This window comes from Castanea sativa, chromosome 5 (assembly GCF_040712315.1).
Source record: "Castanea sativa cultivar Marrone di Chiusa Pesio chromosome 5, ASM4071231v1".
NCBI classification, from domain to species: domain Eukaryota; kingdom Viridiplantae; phylum Streptophyta; class Magnoliopsida; order Fagales; family Fagaceae; genus Castanea; species Castanea sativa.
Window position 1 is genome coordinate 70,669,528 of NC_134017.1, and position 16,530 is coordinate 70,686,057.

Sequence of the window (16,530 nt, forward strand, 5' to 3'; positions counted from 1 at the left end):
GGGCGAAAACGATCTTCTCAATCCTGGGATACCTGGCCTCTGCTCCCTGGAAGGCTTGACTGACATAGTAAACTGGAAGCTGCTTCTTATCTTCCTCTCGAACTAAGGCCGCTGACCGACGTCGGTAGGCCGATGCCAGGTATAAATAAAGGTTTTCCCTTGCTTTTGAAGGACTCAAGATGGGCGAGCTACCGAGGTAACGCTTGAGCTCTTGAAAGGCTGCCTCACATTCGTTAGTCCAGGAGAAAGCTTGCTTCAACGTTTTGAAAAATGGGAGACATTTGTCCGTTGCTTTAGAGACGAACCTATTGAGTGCAGCTATCCTTCCCGTGAGCTTTTGGACTTCTTTGACGGTCTTGGGTGATGCCATGCTGAGTATTGCTTGCACCTTCTCCAGATTTGCTTCTATTCCCCTCTAGGATACCATGAATCCTAAGAACTTTCCTGAAGCCACCCGAACACACACTTACTAGGATTTAGCTTCATCTGGTATTTTCGGAGGGTATCAAATGTCTCTCCCAGGTCCTCCAGGTGAGTCAACTCTTCTTTGCTCTTGACGAGCATATCATCCACATATACCTCCATATTTCTACCAATTTGTTTGCTGAACATCTTGTTTACCAGTCTTTGGTATGTTGCTCCTGCGTTCTTCAGTCCGAAGGGCATTACCTTATAGCAGTAAAGTCCTTGGCTTGTGATGAAAGCAGTTTTTTCCTGATCTTCCTCAGCCATTTTTATCTGGTTGTATCCTGAAAATGCATCTATGAATGTTAGTAACTTATGTCCAGCCGTAGAATCTACCAATTAATCTATCCTCGGCAGGGGAAAACTATCCTTTGGGCAGGCCTTGTTCAGGTCCATAAAGTCCACGCACATTCTCCACTTTCCATTTGTTTTTTTCACCAGCACGACGTTGGCCAGCCACTCGGGATAGTAAACCTCTCGGATGAAGTCTACCTGCAACAACCTGTTAACTTCTTCTGTGATTGCTCGGTTCCGTTCGGGGGCAAAGACCTGTCGTCGCTGTTGGACGGGCTTTTTCTTGGGGTCTGTCCTCGGCTCGTACTGGATTATTTGGCGTGGTATACCAGGCATATCCTCGTGACTCCATGCAAATATGTCCAAGTTTCCCTTAAGGAAGTGGACGAGTTTATTTCTCATTTTGGGGCTTAAGGTTGTTCCTATCCTCGTTACCTTTAAAGCTTCCCCCTCGACGAGTTCTACTGTTTCCAGGGCTTCCATGTTGCCTTCTTTTTCCCCCTTGATCGCCCACGTGTGGTTTTCCCCTCTAGCCAGCACGGCCTGGTAGCATTCTCTGGCCAAAACTTGGTCTCCTTTTACTTCGCCGACTCTGTTTTCGGTTGGGAATTTTATTTTTAGGCAGTAGGTGGATGTGGCTGCTCTCCAATTGTTAAGCGTGGGTCTCTCAATGATCACATTATATGAGGAGGTGCAATCTACCACCAGGAAATCTAGCTGACGGGTCTGCTGCTTCGGGTAGGTGCCTATTGTGACTTTTAGCGTTACGATGCCCTTGGGATATACTCTGTCTCCGCTGAAGCTGACGAGGGGGGAATCGAATAGGCGCAGCCTATCAGGATTTAGTTTTAATTGCTGAAAGGCCGGTAAGTACATGATGTTTGCGGAGCTGCCGTTATCGACGAGGATCCTTTTAGTGTTAAATCCTTCGATCGTGAGTGTTATAACCAAGGGGTCGTTATGGGGCTGCCTTACTCCCCGAGCATCCTCTTCGCTGAAGGATATGTCCTGGCTCGTCCGTCTCTGCTTCAGCAGGGGTTCCGTATGGACACTGTTTACTTGCCTTTGGCATGCTTTCTTGAGTGACTTGAATGACCCCCCCTGAGTGGCCCCCCTGTGATTGTGCTTATTTCCCCGATCGCGTCTTGTTGTGGTTGGGACGGGCGAATCTCATTCTTGGACGGGGATTCACGTTGGCTCTTGTCGACCTCCCTGAACCTACTGGGTTCTCCCTTTTTCACATACTTCTAAAGCTTTCCTTTTTGTATCAACTCTTCTATCTGCCCTTTTAGGTCTCGGCAATCCTCCGTGTAATGACCGTGATCCTTGTGGAACCGGCAATATTTGTTTTTGTCGCGCATGTTTGGTGACGAATGCAAGGGTCTCGGCCATTTTAGGTGGTGTTGATCCTGGATCTGCGTCAAAATCTTGTCAACAGGCATAATTAGTGGTGTGAATTTTACCGGTCGTGAAACTTTCTCGTCCCTTCATTTGTCAGTGTCACCTCCTCGGCGGCTTGGGCGCTCCCTCTTTTGTCCCCTGCGTTCGTCTTCCTTCTTTCCTTCTTCGGCCTTTCCTTGTCTACGATGGCCGCCAGCGCGTCCTCAACATTCATGTACTTTTGGGCTTTCAGTAGCATCTCCGCCATTGTCCAAGGCGGATTTTTTGCCAGTGAGACAATGAACTCTCTGGACTTAAGCCCTGCTTTAAATGTTGTCAGCTGGACCTTGTCGTACGCGTCGTCCACCTCTAGGGTCTCTCGAGTGAAGCGTTTTATGTACGACCGCAAGGTCTCCCTCTCTCCTTGCTTAATTGTGAGTAAGTGATCCGCTGGTCTCTTGGGGCGTTGCCCCCCAACAAAATGGCGCAGGAAAGCACTACTTAACTGCTCGAAGTTGTCGATGGACGAAGTGGGCAATCTCGTGAACCACTCTCGTCCAGCTCCCTTCAACGTAGTAGGGAAGGAACGACACATGATCTCATCAGGGGGCTGTTGAAGGCCTAGGGTCATCTTGAAGGTATTAAGGTGATCTTGGGGATCCTTGAGCCCATCAAAAGGCTCGAGCTGAGGCAGCCGAAATTTTGCTGGTACTGGTCGTTCTAAGACCGCCATGGTAAAAGGGGAGTCGGTCGCTCTGACCATTCTATCTAGGCTTGGATTCGTCTTCTCTTTGATGGCATTTCTTAATTCGTCCATCTCCTTCCTCTTCTGGAGTAACGGTTCTCCGTCGGTCACTCCTTCCGTGGCTATCCCCCTCGTCCTCTTGGACAGCTCTTGACCGGTTCTCCTCCTGCTGCAACCTTTGCCTCATCTCCTGATTCTGTTTGGTGAGTTCTTCGACAGTGGCCGCAAGATTTCGAACTTGCTGTGCCAAGGCCGCTGAGTCCTGGTTGGATTCCATCTGGAGCTGGTAGGAATCACGTTTTCGTTGTATGAGAAAATCGTTCCCCACAGACGGCGCTAAACTGATGAAGCAAAATCTCGTCGGTTTCTCTAGGATTCGTCCAGATGGTTCCTGGTAGTACTCTGATGAACCTATGGATTCAAGAACTTACTCGAATGGTCATCGGTGTGGTGCCTGCCACAACGCCTCCGATGCCAAAGTCAGTGTGAAAGAAGGTCGTAATCAAAATATCAAGAACAACTTAGTGTAAATTGTGATACTATGCATACCTCGTATTGGTGTTGCGAGGGCTTTATATATCTTTGTGGATTATAGCCGTTGGGGCATTAATGTCTCACCTGGTAACGTCTCTGGCGGAGTAACGGGTTTTAATGCGTTTCCACGGGTTCGTCCAGTTGGTCTTGTAACAGTTCGGGACATTATTGGCAGCATTGAATGGCCTTAATGTTCTCGTTAATGTCGCGGACGATTGGTCGGGTTCGTCTATGGAGGTGGTACCGTCTGCATTTAACTTCATCAGTCCCATCAGTAATGATGAAATTATAATTTAAAAAAAAAAAAAAAAAGTGCTTGATTATAGAAGTTGTTGAGTAGTTAGAAGCTGTTAGGCCAGCTGGTAGTCGCTTAGCGCAAGTCTTGGCCTTATTCGCATGTTAACAAGGTTGTCAATGGCCTTATGAAATGCCATTGACTTTGTTTGTGAAGTTAAAAGTGCACATTTTAGAATTTTGGCAAATAATTTCACAAACATAGAATCAATTACATCTTCTGCCTTGCTTCTTGGGAATGTAAAAGGATCATCAAAAGGAAGAAGCCTCTATTGATCCTAACTTCACTTCTCTCAATTAATGGTCTGTTTGGATTGAGAGTGAGAAAGGGAGAGTAGAGTAGATTTAGCAAAAAATTAGCTTATTTTTAGCTAACTCTACTCTCACTCCTTCATCCACACAGGCCATAAGAGTCTAGACTCCAGATCGTCCATTTATTAACCACTCTTTCATTCCGAGTTTAAGTTAACGTGTAATGAGATGTCTTCTATAAAGTTTTGGTTTAGAATTGGCATGTTCTTTCACTAAAATGATATTTCAGTGACTTCTTCCGCCTTGCATATATTGATATGATTATAAAAGGCTTGAAACAATTTAAGGACTTCGTAATGAGAAATAAACAACATTTTGGGTTATTGTTTTAAATATCAATTTTAATTTTAAAAAATATATAGCAATGGAATTCGATCGCAACATAAACTACAAGAACGAGAGATTAAGGGAAAATGGCTTTAAAATTTTGGGAAGTACAAAATTTTGATTCTCTTTTTCATTAATATTTTAGTTTAATTTCTATTTATTTATTTTGTGGCAGAATTTGAGTTCAATTTTTATTTTTTTTTATTTAAGTTAATTAAAGATCTCAAGTGTGAAGATCAGTGCATTGCATCGTTTAGGCCTCTCACTTCAGAGGTCAAACTTTATGCAGAGTCCTTTCAGAATTTTAGTTTTTCTTATATCGGTAAACAATGATATTTTGTAGCTCATAATTTTGTTAAATATGCAAGACATGTTAGCAATTTATCAGTGTAGATGAAGGACGTTCCTCAATACTCAATAATGTTTTGTTAGCCAATTGTGGCTGATTTTTTATTTTATTTTATTGAAAGTCTAAGTATTCTTACAAAAATAAAAAAATAAAAAAATTATGTGGCTTATTATTTTCGTTTTTTTATAAAGTCATGATGAATAAATTTTCTTGTTATGTTTGTATGTTTAGTCATTTTCTTATTAAAACAGTAGCTAAATTTGATGACAAGTGTTTTACTCCGCATAATGCTACATATATTGCCACTTTAAGGTCAAGATGCTGAGTCCTTCAAAAAAAAAAATTTTATGCATATGTATTAATGCAAACTATAAATTTTGGTATGCTCAGAAGGATTTAGAAAGATATAATGCTCTCACAATGTTTTGAAATTTTACTTGAATGATGATTCAAAATCATAGTTTAGTCTTGTCCCTCAAACAAAAATTTCTAATTCTACCCTGCAAATGCTAATATATTTTGTGGTAGCTCTTGTTTAAATCTAACATTCCCCTCCCCGCTTTTTACCTATCAAAAAAGAAAATAATAAACACGTAAATTTGTTATTCATGAATCACCACTCATGAAAAAAGAAGTCTTCGTTGACGAACTTTAATTTTCCATACGGTATTTGCAAAGTGCAAGGGTGAGTGGCTTTGCTTTATTCACTTATCACTTCAGCCCAATATCTTGTCCCTATCATTTTCAATAATTCCACATTTTTATTAGATGGACCACACAACAACTAATCCTTAAAAGACACGGTAAGGTTACCGCTAACATCTGCTACTTCATTATTCACACTTCACAAATTGTGGAAAAAGAAGTTTCGGTTGGTAGACTTTTAATTTTCCATTTCCATATTACTTGAAAAATAAAAATATTAAGACTATAACTATAATCACAATTTTTGCCACTTTGATGACCGTGTCAAGGTGTGAATTATGGACCAAGGATTAATAGCTTGGCTTTCTTTCATCAGGTCTCCGTGTTACTGTATTATTGACCGTGTTTTATAAACAAAACATTTTCCATGTTCCTGACTCCTGAGAGTTCTGAGTCTGAGCAGAGGCTGAGCACAAGACTGATCATGTAAATATGGGCATCCCTTCTTTCAGTGTCTCCATGCACCTAGTGCTCCTTTCCATACTCATCTTCCTAACCATTAGGGGTGAAGCAGCTGAATACCGCTACCATTTCTGTTCAAACCAAACCACTTTCTCCCCCAATAGCACCTACCAGTCTAACCTCAACAACCTCCTCTCTTTCCTTAACACAAATTCCACGCGTGAAGCCGGTTTCTACAACACCACCGTGGGTCAAACTCAAACCCCAGAGAACACAGTTTACGGCCTCTTCCTCTACCGCGGTGACCTCGCCACCATTGAGTGCCAAGACTGCGTCTCAACATCAACCAAAGAGGTTGTTCAGCTGTACTGCCCAGAAGAAAAAGAGGCCGTGATATGGTATGATGAATGCATGTTACGCTACTCAAATCGATCATTCTTCTCCATTATGGAAGACGAGCCGAGTAAGATTCTGTGGAACTTGTTGGATATAACAGAGCCGAATCGATTCATTCAGCTAGCGGCAAAAACATTGAGTGACTTGGTGCCGTTGGCGGCAGCAAATGCTTCGTCCGGTGCTAAAAGATTTGGTACCAAAGAAACCAAATTTACCGACTCGCAAACGCTATACAACCTTGTACAGTGCCTCCCTGACCTATCCAGCTTTGATTGCAATAGGTGTCTTCGGGAAGCCATAACAAACTTGTCCACAGCTTTTGGTGGAAAGAGAGGGGGTCGAGTACTGAATCCTAGTTGTAACGTTAGGTATGAAGTTTTCGCGTTTTACCATGTACAAGCTGTTCCCGCACCAGGACCGGGACCAAAAGGTACATATTCTATCAAGATGGTGTTTATTTGAAAGGTTTTTTATTTTTATTTTTTTTAGTTCATGAGGATATAAATATTATGTTGTAGACTAAACAAGTATGCCCAATATACAGTATAAAATATGTAGTGTAAAATACGCTTTTTATAAAGGTACATTTTTATTTAGTGTACAATATAAGGTTTACATTGCTAGTACAATGCAAACCTATTAATATTTTAAGGATATTTATATATGAAACATTTAATGTTACATCATCTAAACTTTTTATTAATTTTTTATTTTAAAAATTCCACAATTGGGCTATATGTTCCAAATGTCGTTAACAATCACATCAAATTTTGTGTTAATAAGATGTTATTTATTATTCGATATATAAACTAATCTTTTATATATATTTTTAAAATACAAAAACATCAATTTCAAACCTTTTATAGATGAGATCGTTATTGGTCTCTGATCACTTAAAAATTTCTCAAACAAAGACGATATTATAATAAAATGTAATTCAACAATCAATTTTTCAAAATTTAAATCAAATACAATATTTAAAAAAAAACTCATAAAAATTTATTTGAATGCATTAAATTAAAACTCATAAAACATTTTTAAAAAACAAATTCTAACATTACAAAACATTCTCAAAGCATAACAATACAACAATTCAAGTTATAAGAAGTAAAAAAACAATTCAACCATAGCAATATAGCAATTACAAATATAAACAGCATAAATATTAAAACATAAAAGTATAAATTTAATAATACAATATAAAAAAAATATCATAAATTTAAAGTTAGAAGGCTAAAAACATATATTTATCACCTTATAAAAAACTTATAAAAATATTTTTTTAATTATTTAAATATAAACAGAACGGGTGCAAGGAAAAATGTTAATCTCCATCCCTACCTCATTTGTTATGCGGGGCGAGTAAAATCCTTCCATTAAGGGCTAGTGAGGCGGATACGGGTACGCATTTATATTGCCATCCCTAACTCTTAACTTATTTATTCTTCAGCTTTTCTTCTTTTCTTCTCTAGCTTGTACGACATGCACAAGATAATAGATACATCCTTCAAAAATATGGCTTGACTTTTGCACATAAAAGCTGACTTCATTTACAAACTTCTCTCACAAACTCATCTAAGGAGCTTTGACAAAGAGTCTGGGCTGGACTTGTGGGTGTCGGCACCCAACAGTTTTTGTGGGTGTTTAATCATATTTTTAGTAGGCTAGTATCAGGGGCAGCGGTATGTTATAGTCAGGGGGTTCAAATGAACCCCCTAACCCAATTATATAAATATATATATAAAATATTTTTAAAAAAAATTATTTTGAACCCCTGCAATACAAATTTGCACCCCCGTGAACCTGACCGTTCATTTTTTAAAGCCCAACTTAAAATCTGGAAAAAAAAAAAAAAAAAAAGAAGAAGAAGTCCAAAAGAAAATTCTGGTCTATAATCTCAAAAATTAAAAGCCTATAAATCAAAATTTGAAAAATCATAAATAAAAAAAGGGTCAAATAAAACCTAATAATTTCTAGCTGCTTAACCTCCAAAATCTCTCATTATCCTTCTTCACTTTTCAAATCCAAAAGAAAAAGGTTGCCTCTGCATCGCACACAAAATCTGCCGCCGCCGCCTGGTCTGCCTTCTGCCGCCGCTTGATCTGGTTTTTCAGCTCTCTCTTTCTCTTCTTCTTTCACTGTTAGAGTGTGTTTATAGTGTTTTGATATGCTATTTCACTAAATCTGTGTGTGGAGTTATCCTTCGATTTTTTGTTGTTGTGTTTTTGAATCTTGGACCGTGTGTGTGTGTGTGTGTGTGTGTGTGGCGTTAGAACTCTAAGAACTGTGCTCTGAACTTCTTCTGATATTTGAGTAACTCAACTAGTTTTGAGTCTCTAAAGTCTGATCGCGTGTGTCTGTGTGTGGGCCTGTGGGGGATAATGGGTTATAGGAGTTATTGCTTTTATTAGTTTATAGCGTTTTATTGTGGATGAGTACTTGAGTAATTGAGTCTGATTTTCCTTACTGTTGGCGTGTTGTAGAGTGTTGCTCTGTAAGTTTTATTGATTTGATATAAAAGATATAAAGTTGAGTGACTTATCCTTTGACTATTTGACTAATTTGTGAGTAGTTTTTTTAATTTTGTTGAAGGTGAGATGTGAGTGGTTGTTGGTAATGTGATTTGTTCAATACATTAACACTAAAGACAATAAAAATATAAAATATTTAAAAAATTATAAACTTTTAAATTAAAGAATTGCAAAAAAAATCACTTAACAATAATAATTAATATATTTATTGTATTTTTAATATATTTATTGTATTAGAAAAAAAATATGTCAAATGAACTTATAGTTTATTTTTTGTTTTTTTGCTAGTATTATGGATAAATTCGTAATAAAGAAATTTCGTAAGCTGCAAGATTCATCTTCTACTCGTAGGCCATAATAATTTATATTTCTTATTGACCATTTGGGCAAAAATCCTGGAACCGCACTTGGCTAGTATGACCAGCTAGACGAGAATGCTCTAAAAACTCAAGTATACTAGCGAAGCCAATATGGTCCTATGGTATCATAGTGCTTTAAGCATTTCTTATAACTGACTATTAACTATTCTCAATAAAACATGATATTGTTTTTGCAGGGAAAGGCAAAAGCTCAAAGGTAATAGCTATTGTAATTGCTGTTACAATTGCTTCCTCTGTTGTGCTAGTCATTCTGCTTTGCTGTTTCCGAAGGAGGAGAGCAAGAATGAAGTCCAATGATATAAACGAAGAGAATTCTCAAAAATCTGATGGCCTCCTCAATTATCATGGTATGCAAGTGGAATCCTTCCATTTACAATGTATTTCAGCCCGCGAGTGAGGGAGTGTTAAAAGCTATATAAATTAGAATGTGAAAAGTTAACAAATATTTTAAGAAAATTGGCTTATGAACTTTTTTTTTTTAAAAAAAATTAATGGAAAAGAAAAAAAAAACTAACTTTTTATAGAGCTTTTATTTTTTATTTTTTTATAAAAGTGATATTAAAATTTTGGATAAACTAAATTGATACGACACTAAAAGGTTATGGACTAAATTGATACAATTGAAAAAAAAAATGCATTATGCATAAAAATAAAAATAAAAAAATGATGCATTAGATAGAGACCAAATACATAGTTTACCCTAAAACTTTTAAAAATTGTCCATTAATAAATATTCTAAGAATACCCATTAACAGAATTTTTTTTTTTTTGGATAAAGATTATAATGAATATGTACAAACGCTCACCTCAATCATATCTGCAAACAATGCTCTTTGTAGTGTAATCTCTTACGTTTATTTATTTTTGGGTCTTTAGCTGCAAGTGACATAACAACTGTAGAATCCTTTCAATTTGATTTTGGGACAATTGAAGTTGCAACAAACAAATTCTCAGATGACAACAAGATTGGTGAAGGTGGATTTGGTAAAGTTTACAAGGTACGTAGAATCAAAACTCATTTCTTGCGTTTTTTAGTACTCAAAATTAGCAAACATAGCAAATTTACTGCATATAAATATGAAAAAATAATTTGAAAAGCTTTCAAAGTTGGGATTTTATAAATTCTGCGAAGGGAATAATTCTACAGCCAATCTAAGCATTGGACACATCGTCAAAATATACTCGAGTCTAAACCCCTTGGCGATCAACATTAATGTAGAAATAATTAATTGAAACAATTAATCACACAATATTGAAAATAATACAGATATACCACAGTTGTATACATATATATTTTCACAATATGCTCAGCATATCATCAATATATATAATAATAATAATAATAATAATAATAATAATAAGCAATAAAAAATATTGTGACACAGAAAACCGTTGTAAACACTACAAAAAGGTTCTTTCTCGTGTTAAGTCGGCTAGGATTCTTTGTTATGTTAAACTCCAAAACTGAGAAGAAAAAGAGCTTCCGAAAGTGTTTGGCATGTGCTTATTGTTTTTTACTTTTTGCTTTTTGTTTCAATTTTTTTTGCAAATAATTTAAATTTTAGTCTTTTAGAAACAAGCTAGCTTTTATAGATTTTATCACACATTTAACAAATAAGTCATCAAAAGCTATAAATTTTGATAAAGACTACAAATAAGTTGTCCAAAACACATGAATCAAAGTGTGCTTATAATATTTTTTTCATGCACGCCAAAGCCTCCAATTTAATGGTAATCTAATACAATCCATACCAATTAACAACTAGGTCCTGAATTTTGTCTATTTGGAGGTTATTTTACTCAGGGTGTGCTACCTGAAGGGAAGGAAGTGGCAGTTAAAAGGTTCTCAATGAAGTCATTGCAAGGCTTAGAGGAATTCAAAAATGAGGTCATACTTATTGCAAAACTTCAACACAAAAATCTTGTGAGGCTATTGGGATGTGGCATAGAGGGAGAGGAAAAGTTACTTGTGTATGAGTTCATGCCCAACAAAAGCCTTGATAATTTTATTTTTGGTTTGTTTCTTCCTACATTCTATTGTTTAAGTTTGATAGTATTTTTGGATTTCTTGTCGAATTCTAAAATTCACATTTATACACTATTTTATAACTTAATGTTAATATTGTATTTTAGATTCAAAAAGGCGCTCACAACTTGATTGGAAGACTTATTATAACATAATTAGTGGGATTGCTAGAGGACTTCTATATCTTCATGAGGACTCCAGGCTTAAAATCATTCACAGAGACTTGAAGCCTAGCAATGTGTTGTTGGACCATAACATGATTGCCAAAATATCGGATTTTGGAATGGCGAGGATCTTTTCTGAAAATCAAAACATAGCTAACACCAAAAGAGTTGTAGGAACATAGTAAGCCATTTCTTCTTTTATTTCTCTTCTTCTTGGTTTTTTTAAAGAATAATAATAATAATAATGATGTTGGTATCCAAAAAGTGGGTACATGGCTCCAGAATATGCAATGGAAGGGCTATTCTCTGTTAAGTCCGATGTCTTCAGCTTTGGTGTAATATTGCTTGAGATTATTAGCGGGAAAAGGAGTAGTGGCTTCTACCTCACTGAACATTCGCAGACACTCCTTGCATATGTATGTTAACTTTTGTTTGCTTGAATTAGAATTAGACAAAAATGGAAATTGGATATCATATATGAAATATAACTCCATTTTTAATCTAAATTTGTAGGCATGGAGACTATGGAATGAAGATAAAGTCATAGAGTTTGTGGACAACTTCTTGATGGAGTCAGGTTCAACATTAGAAATTGTAAAGTGCATACATATCGGACTTTTGTGTGTTGAGGAAAATCCACAAGATAGACCCACCATGTCGACTGTGGTAGTTATGTTGGGAAGTGAATCAATAGCTCTTCCTGAACCAAAACACCCTGCATTTTCTGTGGCTAAATTCATGTCGACGGATGAAATCTCTGTAAATGAGCTAAGTTTTTCTACCATTGTACCAAAATGAACGCCTACAACTGTGCAAGATTGCCGTTGGGTTTTGCATGATGGTGAACTTAATGTTGTACCCTTAATTTCTATAAAATAGGATAGGATACGTATTGGAATTGGGAAGAAAGGTCCAGCTAATTGAGTAAATGATTGTACTATACAAACTACAAAGTTATTAAATAATAATGTATTTTGTATAAAAATGTTTTTCAGGTTTCAAATTGAAAAAGGAAATTTCAATTGTATTTAATAAAAAAGTGATTTTTTGTGTTGAATTTTCTTTTGTAGCCTAAAAGGAAAAATGACATTTACTATTATTATTTCGATGTCGGTTTCTTTGTGGGCTAGGCTTCTCAATAGCGCATTTGATACGTAGGCCGTTGATGAACCGAGGGACATTTGTACAAAATAAATAAGAGATTTGGACATTTTGAGCCACTATTATTTTTCAGTCATATCTCATAAAAGGTGGGCCTGCAGAATGAATTTCGCAGTCCTGAATTTGGATTCAATCAATTACTCACTGCCATTACCCACTAGAAGAAGAGCAAATAGATCTCATAGGCTTAGCCATGTTGTAATGAAGCTTATAATTTGAGGCTCGTTAGCTAGCAAAATGTTTAGGGTTCCTGTCCAAACCTACTAGGTATATAAGGAAAACTCTAAAGCACGTTTTTCAAGTCTTGGAGAGCTACTCTTATGAGACCTGTGAGGTTATTGTACCTTTTAACTTTTTCAAGCACCTACCGGAGATCACACACATGTTATTAGTACTAGTGTGTAAAAGTTGCGACAAGCGTACTGAAGATCAAGACGTGAACTGGAGGTTCATGTTGGAGTAAGTCCACATCAAAGAAGTATGAGGGGTTCAGGCTTCATTCTTCCTTAAAAAATGTTTAGTACAAAATCTCACGGATTCCTAGTGCGTGGATTCAGGCTATACTAATTATATTTGCAATTCTTTGCAAGGGTTCTAGGAGACCAAAAAGCTTAATGAAGGAGAATTGTTTCTTACTTTGGCTGATGGAAGCAGGATTCCGGTTGTAGCTGTTAGAGTTGTTAATTTATGCTTTGAGTCTAGAGTTCTAATATTGAAAGACTGTTTGTATGTACTTAATATTCATAGGAATTTAATTTCTACAATTTATTTAGGAAAACATGGATATTGTGTTATCCTAAAAGACAATGTTGTAATAAAGAAGGATAAAGTGTTTATCTATTCTGGCAATATTATGGATGGTCTTTATATTTTAACTCCTGATAAGCATGAATTATATAATTCTAAATTAGATAATGACTCTCATGTAAAATCATTAAAGAGAAAGTTTCGTTCTACTAATGATGCATATCTTTGGCACTTGTGTTTGGGTCATATTAATCCAAATAGAATTCAAAGACTGATCAAAGATGGACTTTTAGAGCCATTGGAGTTTGATGAATTTTCAGTTTGTGAATCTTGTTTGGAAGGCAAAATGACCAAAGGACCTTTTAATGCAAAAGGTAGAAGAGCCCAAGAGTTGCTTGAATTAGTTCATACAGATGTTTGTGGTCCTATGTCAACCCAAGCAAAAGAAGGTTATGAGTACTTCATCACTATTACTGATGATTACTCAAGATATGGTTATGTGTACCTAATGAAATGGAAGTCCAAAACCTTTGAAAAGTTCAAAGAGTTTAGGGCTGAAGTTGAGAATCAATTAGGTAAACGCATAAAGGCCATTCGATCTGATCATGGTGGCGAATACCTTCTTTGGGTTTTCAAGGATTATGTAATTGAAAATGGGATTGTATCACAATTGACTACACCTGAAACTCCCCAACAAAATAGTGTAGCAAAAAGAAGGAATATGACTCTTTTAGAAATGATTAGGTTCATGATAAGTTACTGAACTTTACCGATTTCTTTTTAAGGTTATGCCTTAAATACAACAATACATCTTTTGAATCTAATTCCATCAAAATTTGTTCCCAAAACACCCATAGAATTGTGGAGTGGGTATAAGCCTAGTATGAAATATCTCCACATTTGGGGTTGTCTAGCACATGTGTTAAAAGGGAAGGTTGATAAATTGGAACCAAAATTGGAAGTGTGTTTGCTTGTAGGTTATCCAAAAGAAGCTAAGGGTTATTTATTCTATAGTCGTAAATATTACAAAGTTTTGTTAGTACAAATGCTAAATTCTTGGAAAATGACTATATGAATAATTTTACTCTTAGAAGTAGAGTTGTTTTGGCTGAAATGAATTAATCTGTAAATGAACAACCAAAGGATGAAACTAGGGATGATGTGGCTATATTAGATACACCACAAGATACTACTCATGAAATGTCTAGTACATAGGTACCTCGTCGTAGTGGGAGGATTGTTAGGCCACCTATAAGATTTATAGGTTTAGGAGAAACTTATAAAGGTATCTCAGAAGAGGCCGAAACTGATCCTTACACTTATAAAGAAGTAATAAATGATATAGATGCAAATCATTGGGTCAAAGCTATGAAATCTGAATTATATTCAATGTATTCCAATCATGTTTGGGATCTTGTAAAGATGTCTAACGTCATTAAACTTGTTTGTTACAAATGGGTTTACAAGAGGAAGAGAGGGATAGATGAAAATGTTGAAACCTTTAAAGCAAGGCTAGTGGCGAAAGTGAAGGAAATATGCATGTGCGCAGCAGAAAAATAATGGATCTACTTCATTCATAAAAATTAACATGTACTATATAAGTTTCAGAATTTGAGAACAAGAAAGTGTACCTTGGAGTGGTGAATTTCAAAACCGAAGATCAGAAGCACTTGGGAATACTTTCAATCTTCACTCCAATTTCACTAACGCTCAAGATGTGCGGTCTCTCAATCAGTTCCAAAAGGAGAAAGTCAAAGTGTCTAACACTTACATGCACCACTTCGAAATGGTGTTCTTTTCAAGATTCTCTACAGAAAATTATGTATGTTTCTCCTTTTGTGTCTAACCGATTATCTAATTAGGCTGGCCTTTTGGGCCTTTCCAATTAGGCTTAAGTGTGTGGCTTGGAATGGGACCAAAGAGAACCAATAAAACACTAGCTCCAATGGGTCTTGAGCTTTTCTGTCAACTCTTGACAAGTCCAAAGTTACCATTAACTATATTTAATACCACTATATAAATATAGTTGCACTCTAGGCCTTATTTATAAATTATATCCCAAGACTTTATTGTACATGCAATCCCTTTATTAAATATTCGTAGTAACACAAAGTCATAAAATGTGGACTGCCACTTTGTAAATTACTGCATCTTATCCTTGAATACCCGGTTTAATCCTTTAAGTTATTCATCATATATTTATGAAATTCAATTTCACAAATATATACTCTAGCAACAATTTACTAAAGTAGTTAGGCCTAATATTCTAAATAACAAACCCATTAAACTTATCTCAAGGGAATATTTTGTATCTCCATTTAGAGACTATGAATTCCATTTTAAGAATATATGTTCCATCAACATTAAATGTGGTTGCCCAACATACTGAGATTTTGACCGTAACTCTAGATCTCACTCTTAATATATCAAGGCAACCTACATCTCATGATCAAGTCCATTATTCTCTCAGGATTAAGAGTTCATATAAATATAAGTCGTGAGTTTATTACTCATTTGACAGTCGTTAGGAGAATAATAAATCTCACACCGGTCCTGTTCAATATGTTTTAACTTTTAAAACATATCAACATATCAACTAGAAATCTGCATTTCCATGATCAAGACAAATCATCTTAGTTGATACATTATAGTCTTCGCAAATGAAATGTCCAATTTCATCACCGACTATGAACTACATTTTGAGTTTACAAGGAACTTGTGATTTACATCTTTTGTGACTAAATCACATACAATGCATTTTATGGACTATAAGATAATGTCCAATATTCATGTTACCATTATTTTTAGATAATAATAAAACAACTTTATTAAACACAATATTAAGTCATACATAATGTCATAAATAATAACATGCATAGCATCATACAATAGGATTTAAGGGCACTAATCCTAACATTCTCCCACTTGGCCTAAAGACTATTATGCACTAATCTAACTCCCATCTCCTCCAAATGTGACTCGAAAGTCCTTTGGGGCAAGGCTTTGGTAAATGGATTCGCTGGATTCTTTGCACCATCAATCTTTGCTACAACCACATCTCCACGAGCAACAATGTCTCGAATGATGTGATACTTTCTCTCTATATGCTTTCCTTTCTTGTGATTCCTTGGATCCTTGGATTGTGCAACCGCTCCACTATTGTCGCAGAACAATGTAATAGGAACTTGCTCAATTCTCACAACACCAAGATAAAAAAGGAATTTTTTGAGCCAAACAGCCTCCTTTGCTGCCTCACATGCTGCAACATATTTGGCTTCCATGGTGGAGTCGGCAATACAAGATTGCTTAACACTCCTC

At 36.3% G+C, this 16,530-nt stretch overlaps 2 protein-coding genes across 2 annotated transcripts; one reads left to right on the forward strand and one right to left on the reverse strand.

The window, feature by feature from the left end:
• Positions 1-2,218: 2,218 nt before the first annotated feature.
• Positions 2,219-2,734, reverse strand: LOC142635707 (uncharacterized). Its single transcript, XM_075809827.1, has one exon. It carries the CDS (start codon positions 2,732-2,734, stop codon positions 2,219-2,221), a length of 516 nt encoding a protein of 171 aa, XP_075665942.1.
• A 2,838-nt stretch (positions 2,735-5,572) lies between these two features.
• LOC142633851 (cysteine-rich receptor-like protein kinase 10) lies at positions 5,573-12,361 on the forward strand. Its single transcript, XM_075808099.1, has 7 exons — positions 5,573-6,633; positions 9,291-9,461; positions 9,991-10,112; positions 10,919-11,129; positions 11,248-11,485; positions 11,570-11,720; positions 11,818-12,361. Exons 1-7 carry the CDS (start codon positions 5,838-5,840, stop codon positions 12,100-12,102), a joined length of 1,974 nt encoding a protein of 657 aa, XP_075664214.1. The 5' UTR covers positions 5,573-5,837; the 3' UTR covers positions 12,103-12,361.
• Positions 12,362-16,530: the final 4,169 nt, after the last annotated feature.

What these genes read in the sequence shown, in the direction of transcription:
- LOC142633851 (XM_075808099.1), top strand. Translation starts at nt 5,838, where the DNA reads ATGGGCATCCCTTCTTTCAGTGTCTCCATGCACCTAGTGCTCCTTTCC. An exon ending in TGGCCTCCTCAATTATCATG is followed by an intron (nt 9,462 to 9,990) that starts GTATGCAAGTGG and finishes TTGGGTCTTTAG; the next exon opens with CTGCAAGTGACATAACAACT. An exon ending in GATTTGGTAAAGTTTACAAG is followed by an intron (nt 10,113 to 10,918) that starts GTACGTAGAATC and finishes TATTTTACTCAG; the next exon opens with GGTGTGCTACCTGAAGGGAA.
- LOC142635707 (XM_075809827.1), bottom strand. Translation starts at nt 2,734, where the DNA reads ATGTGTCGTTCCTTCCCTACTACGTTGAAGGGAGCTGGACGAGAGTGG.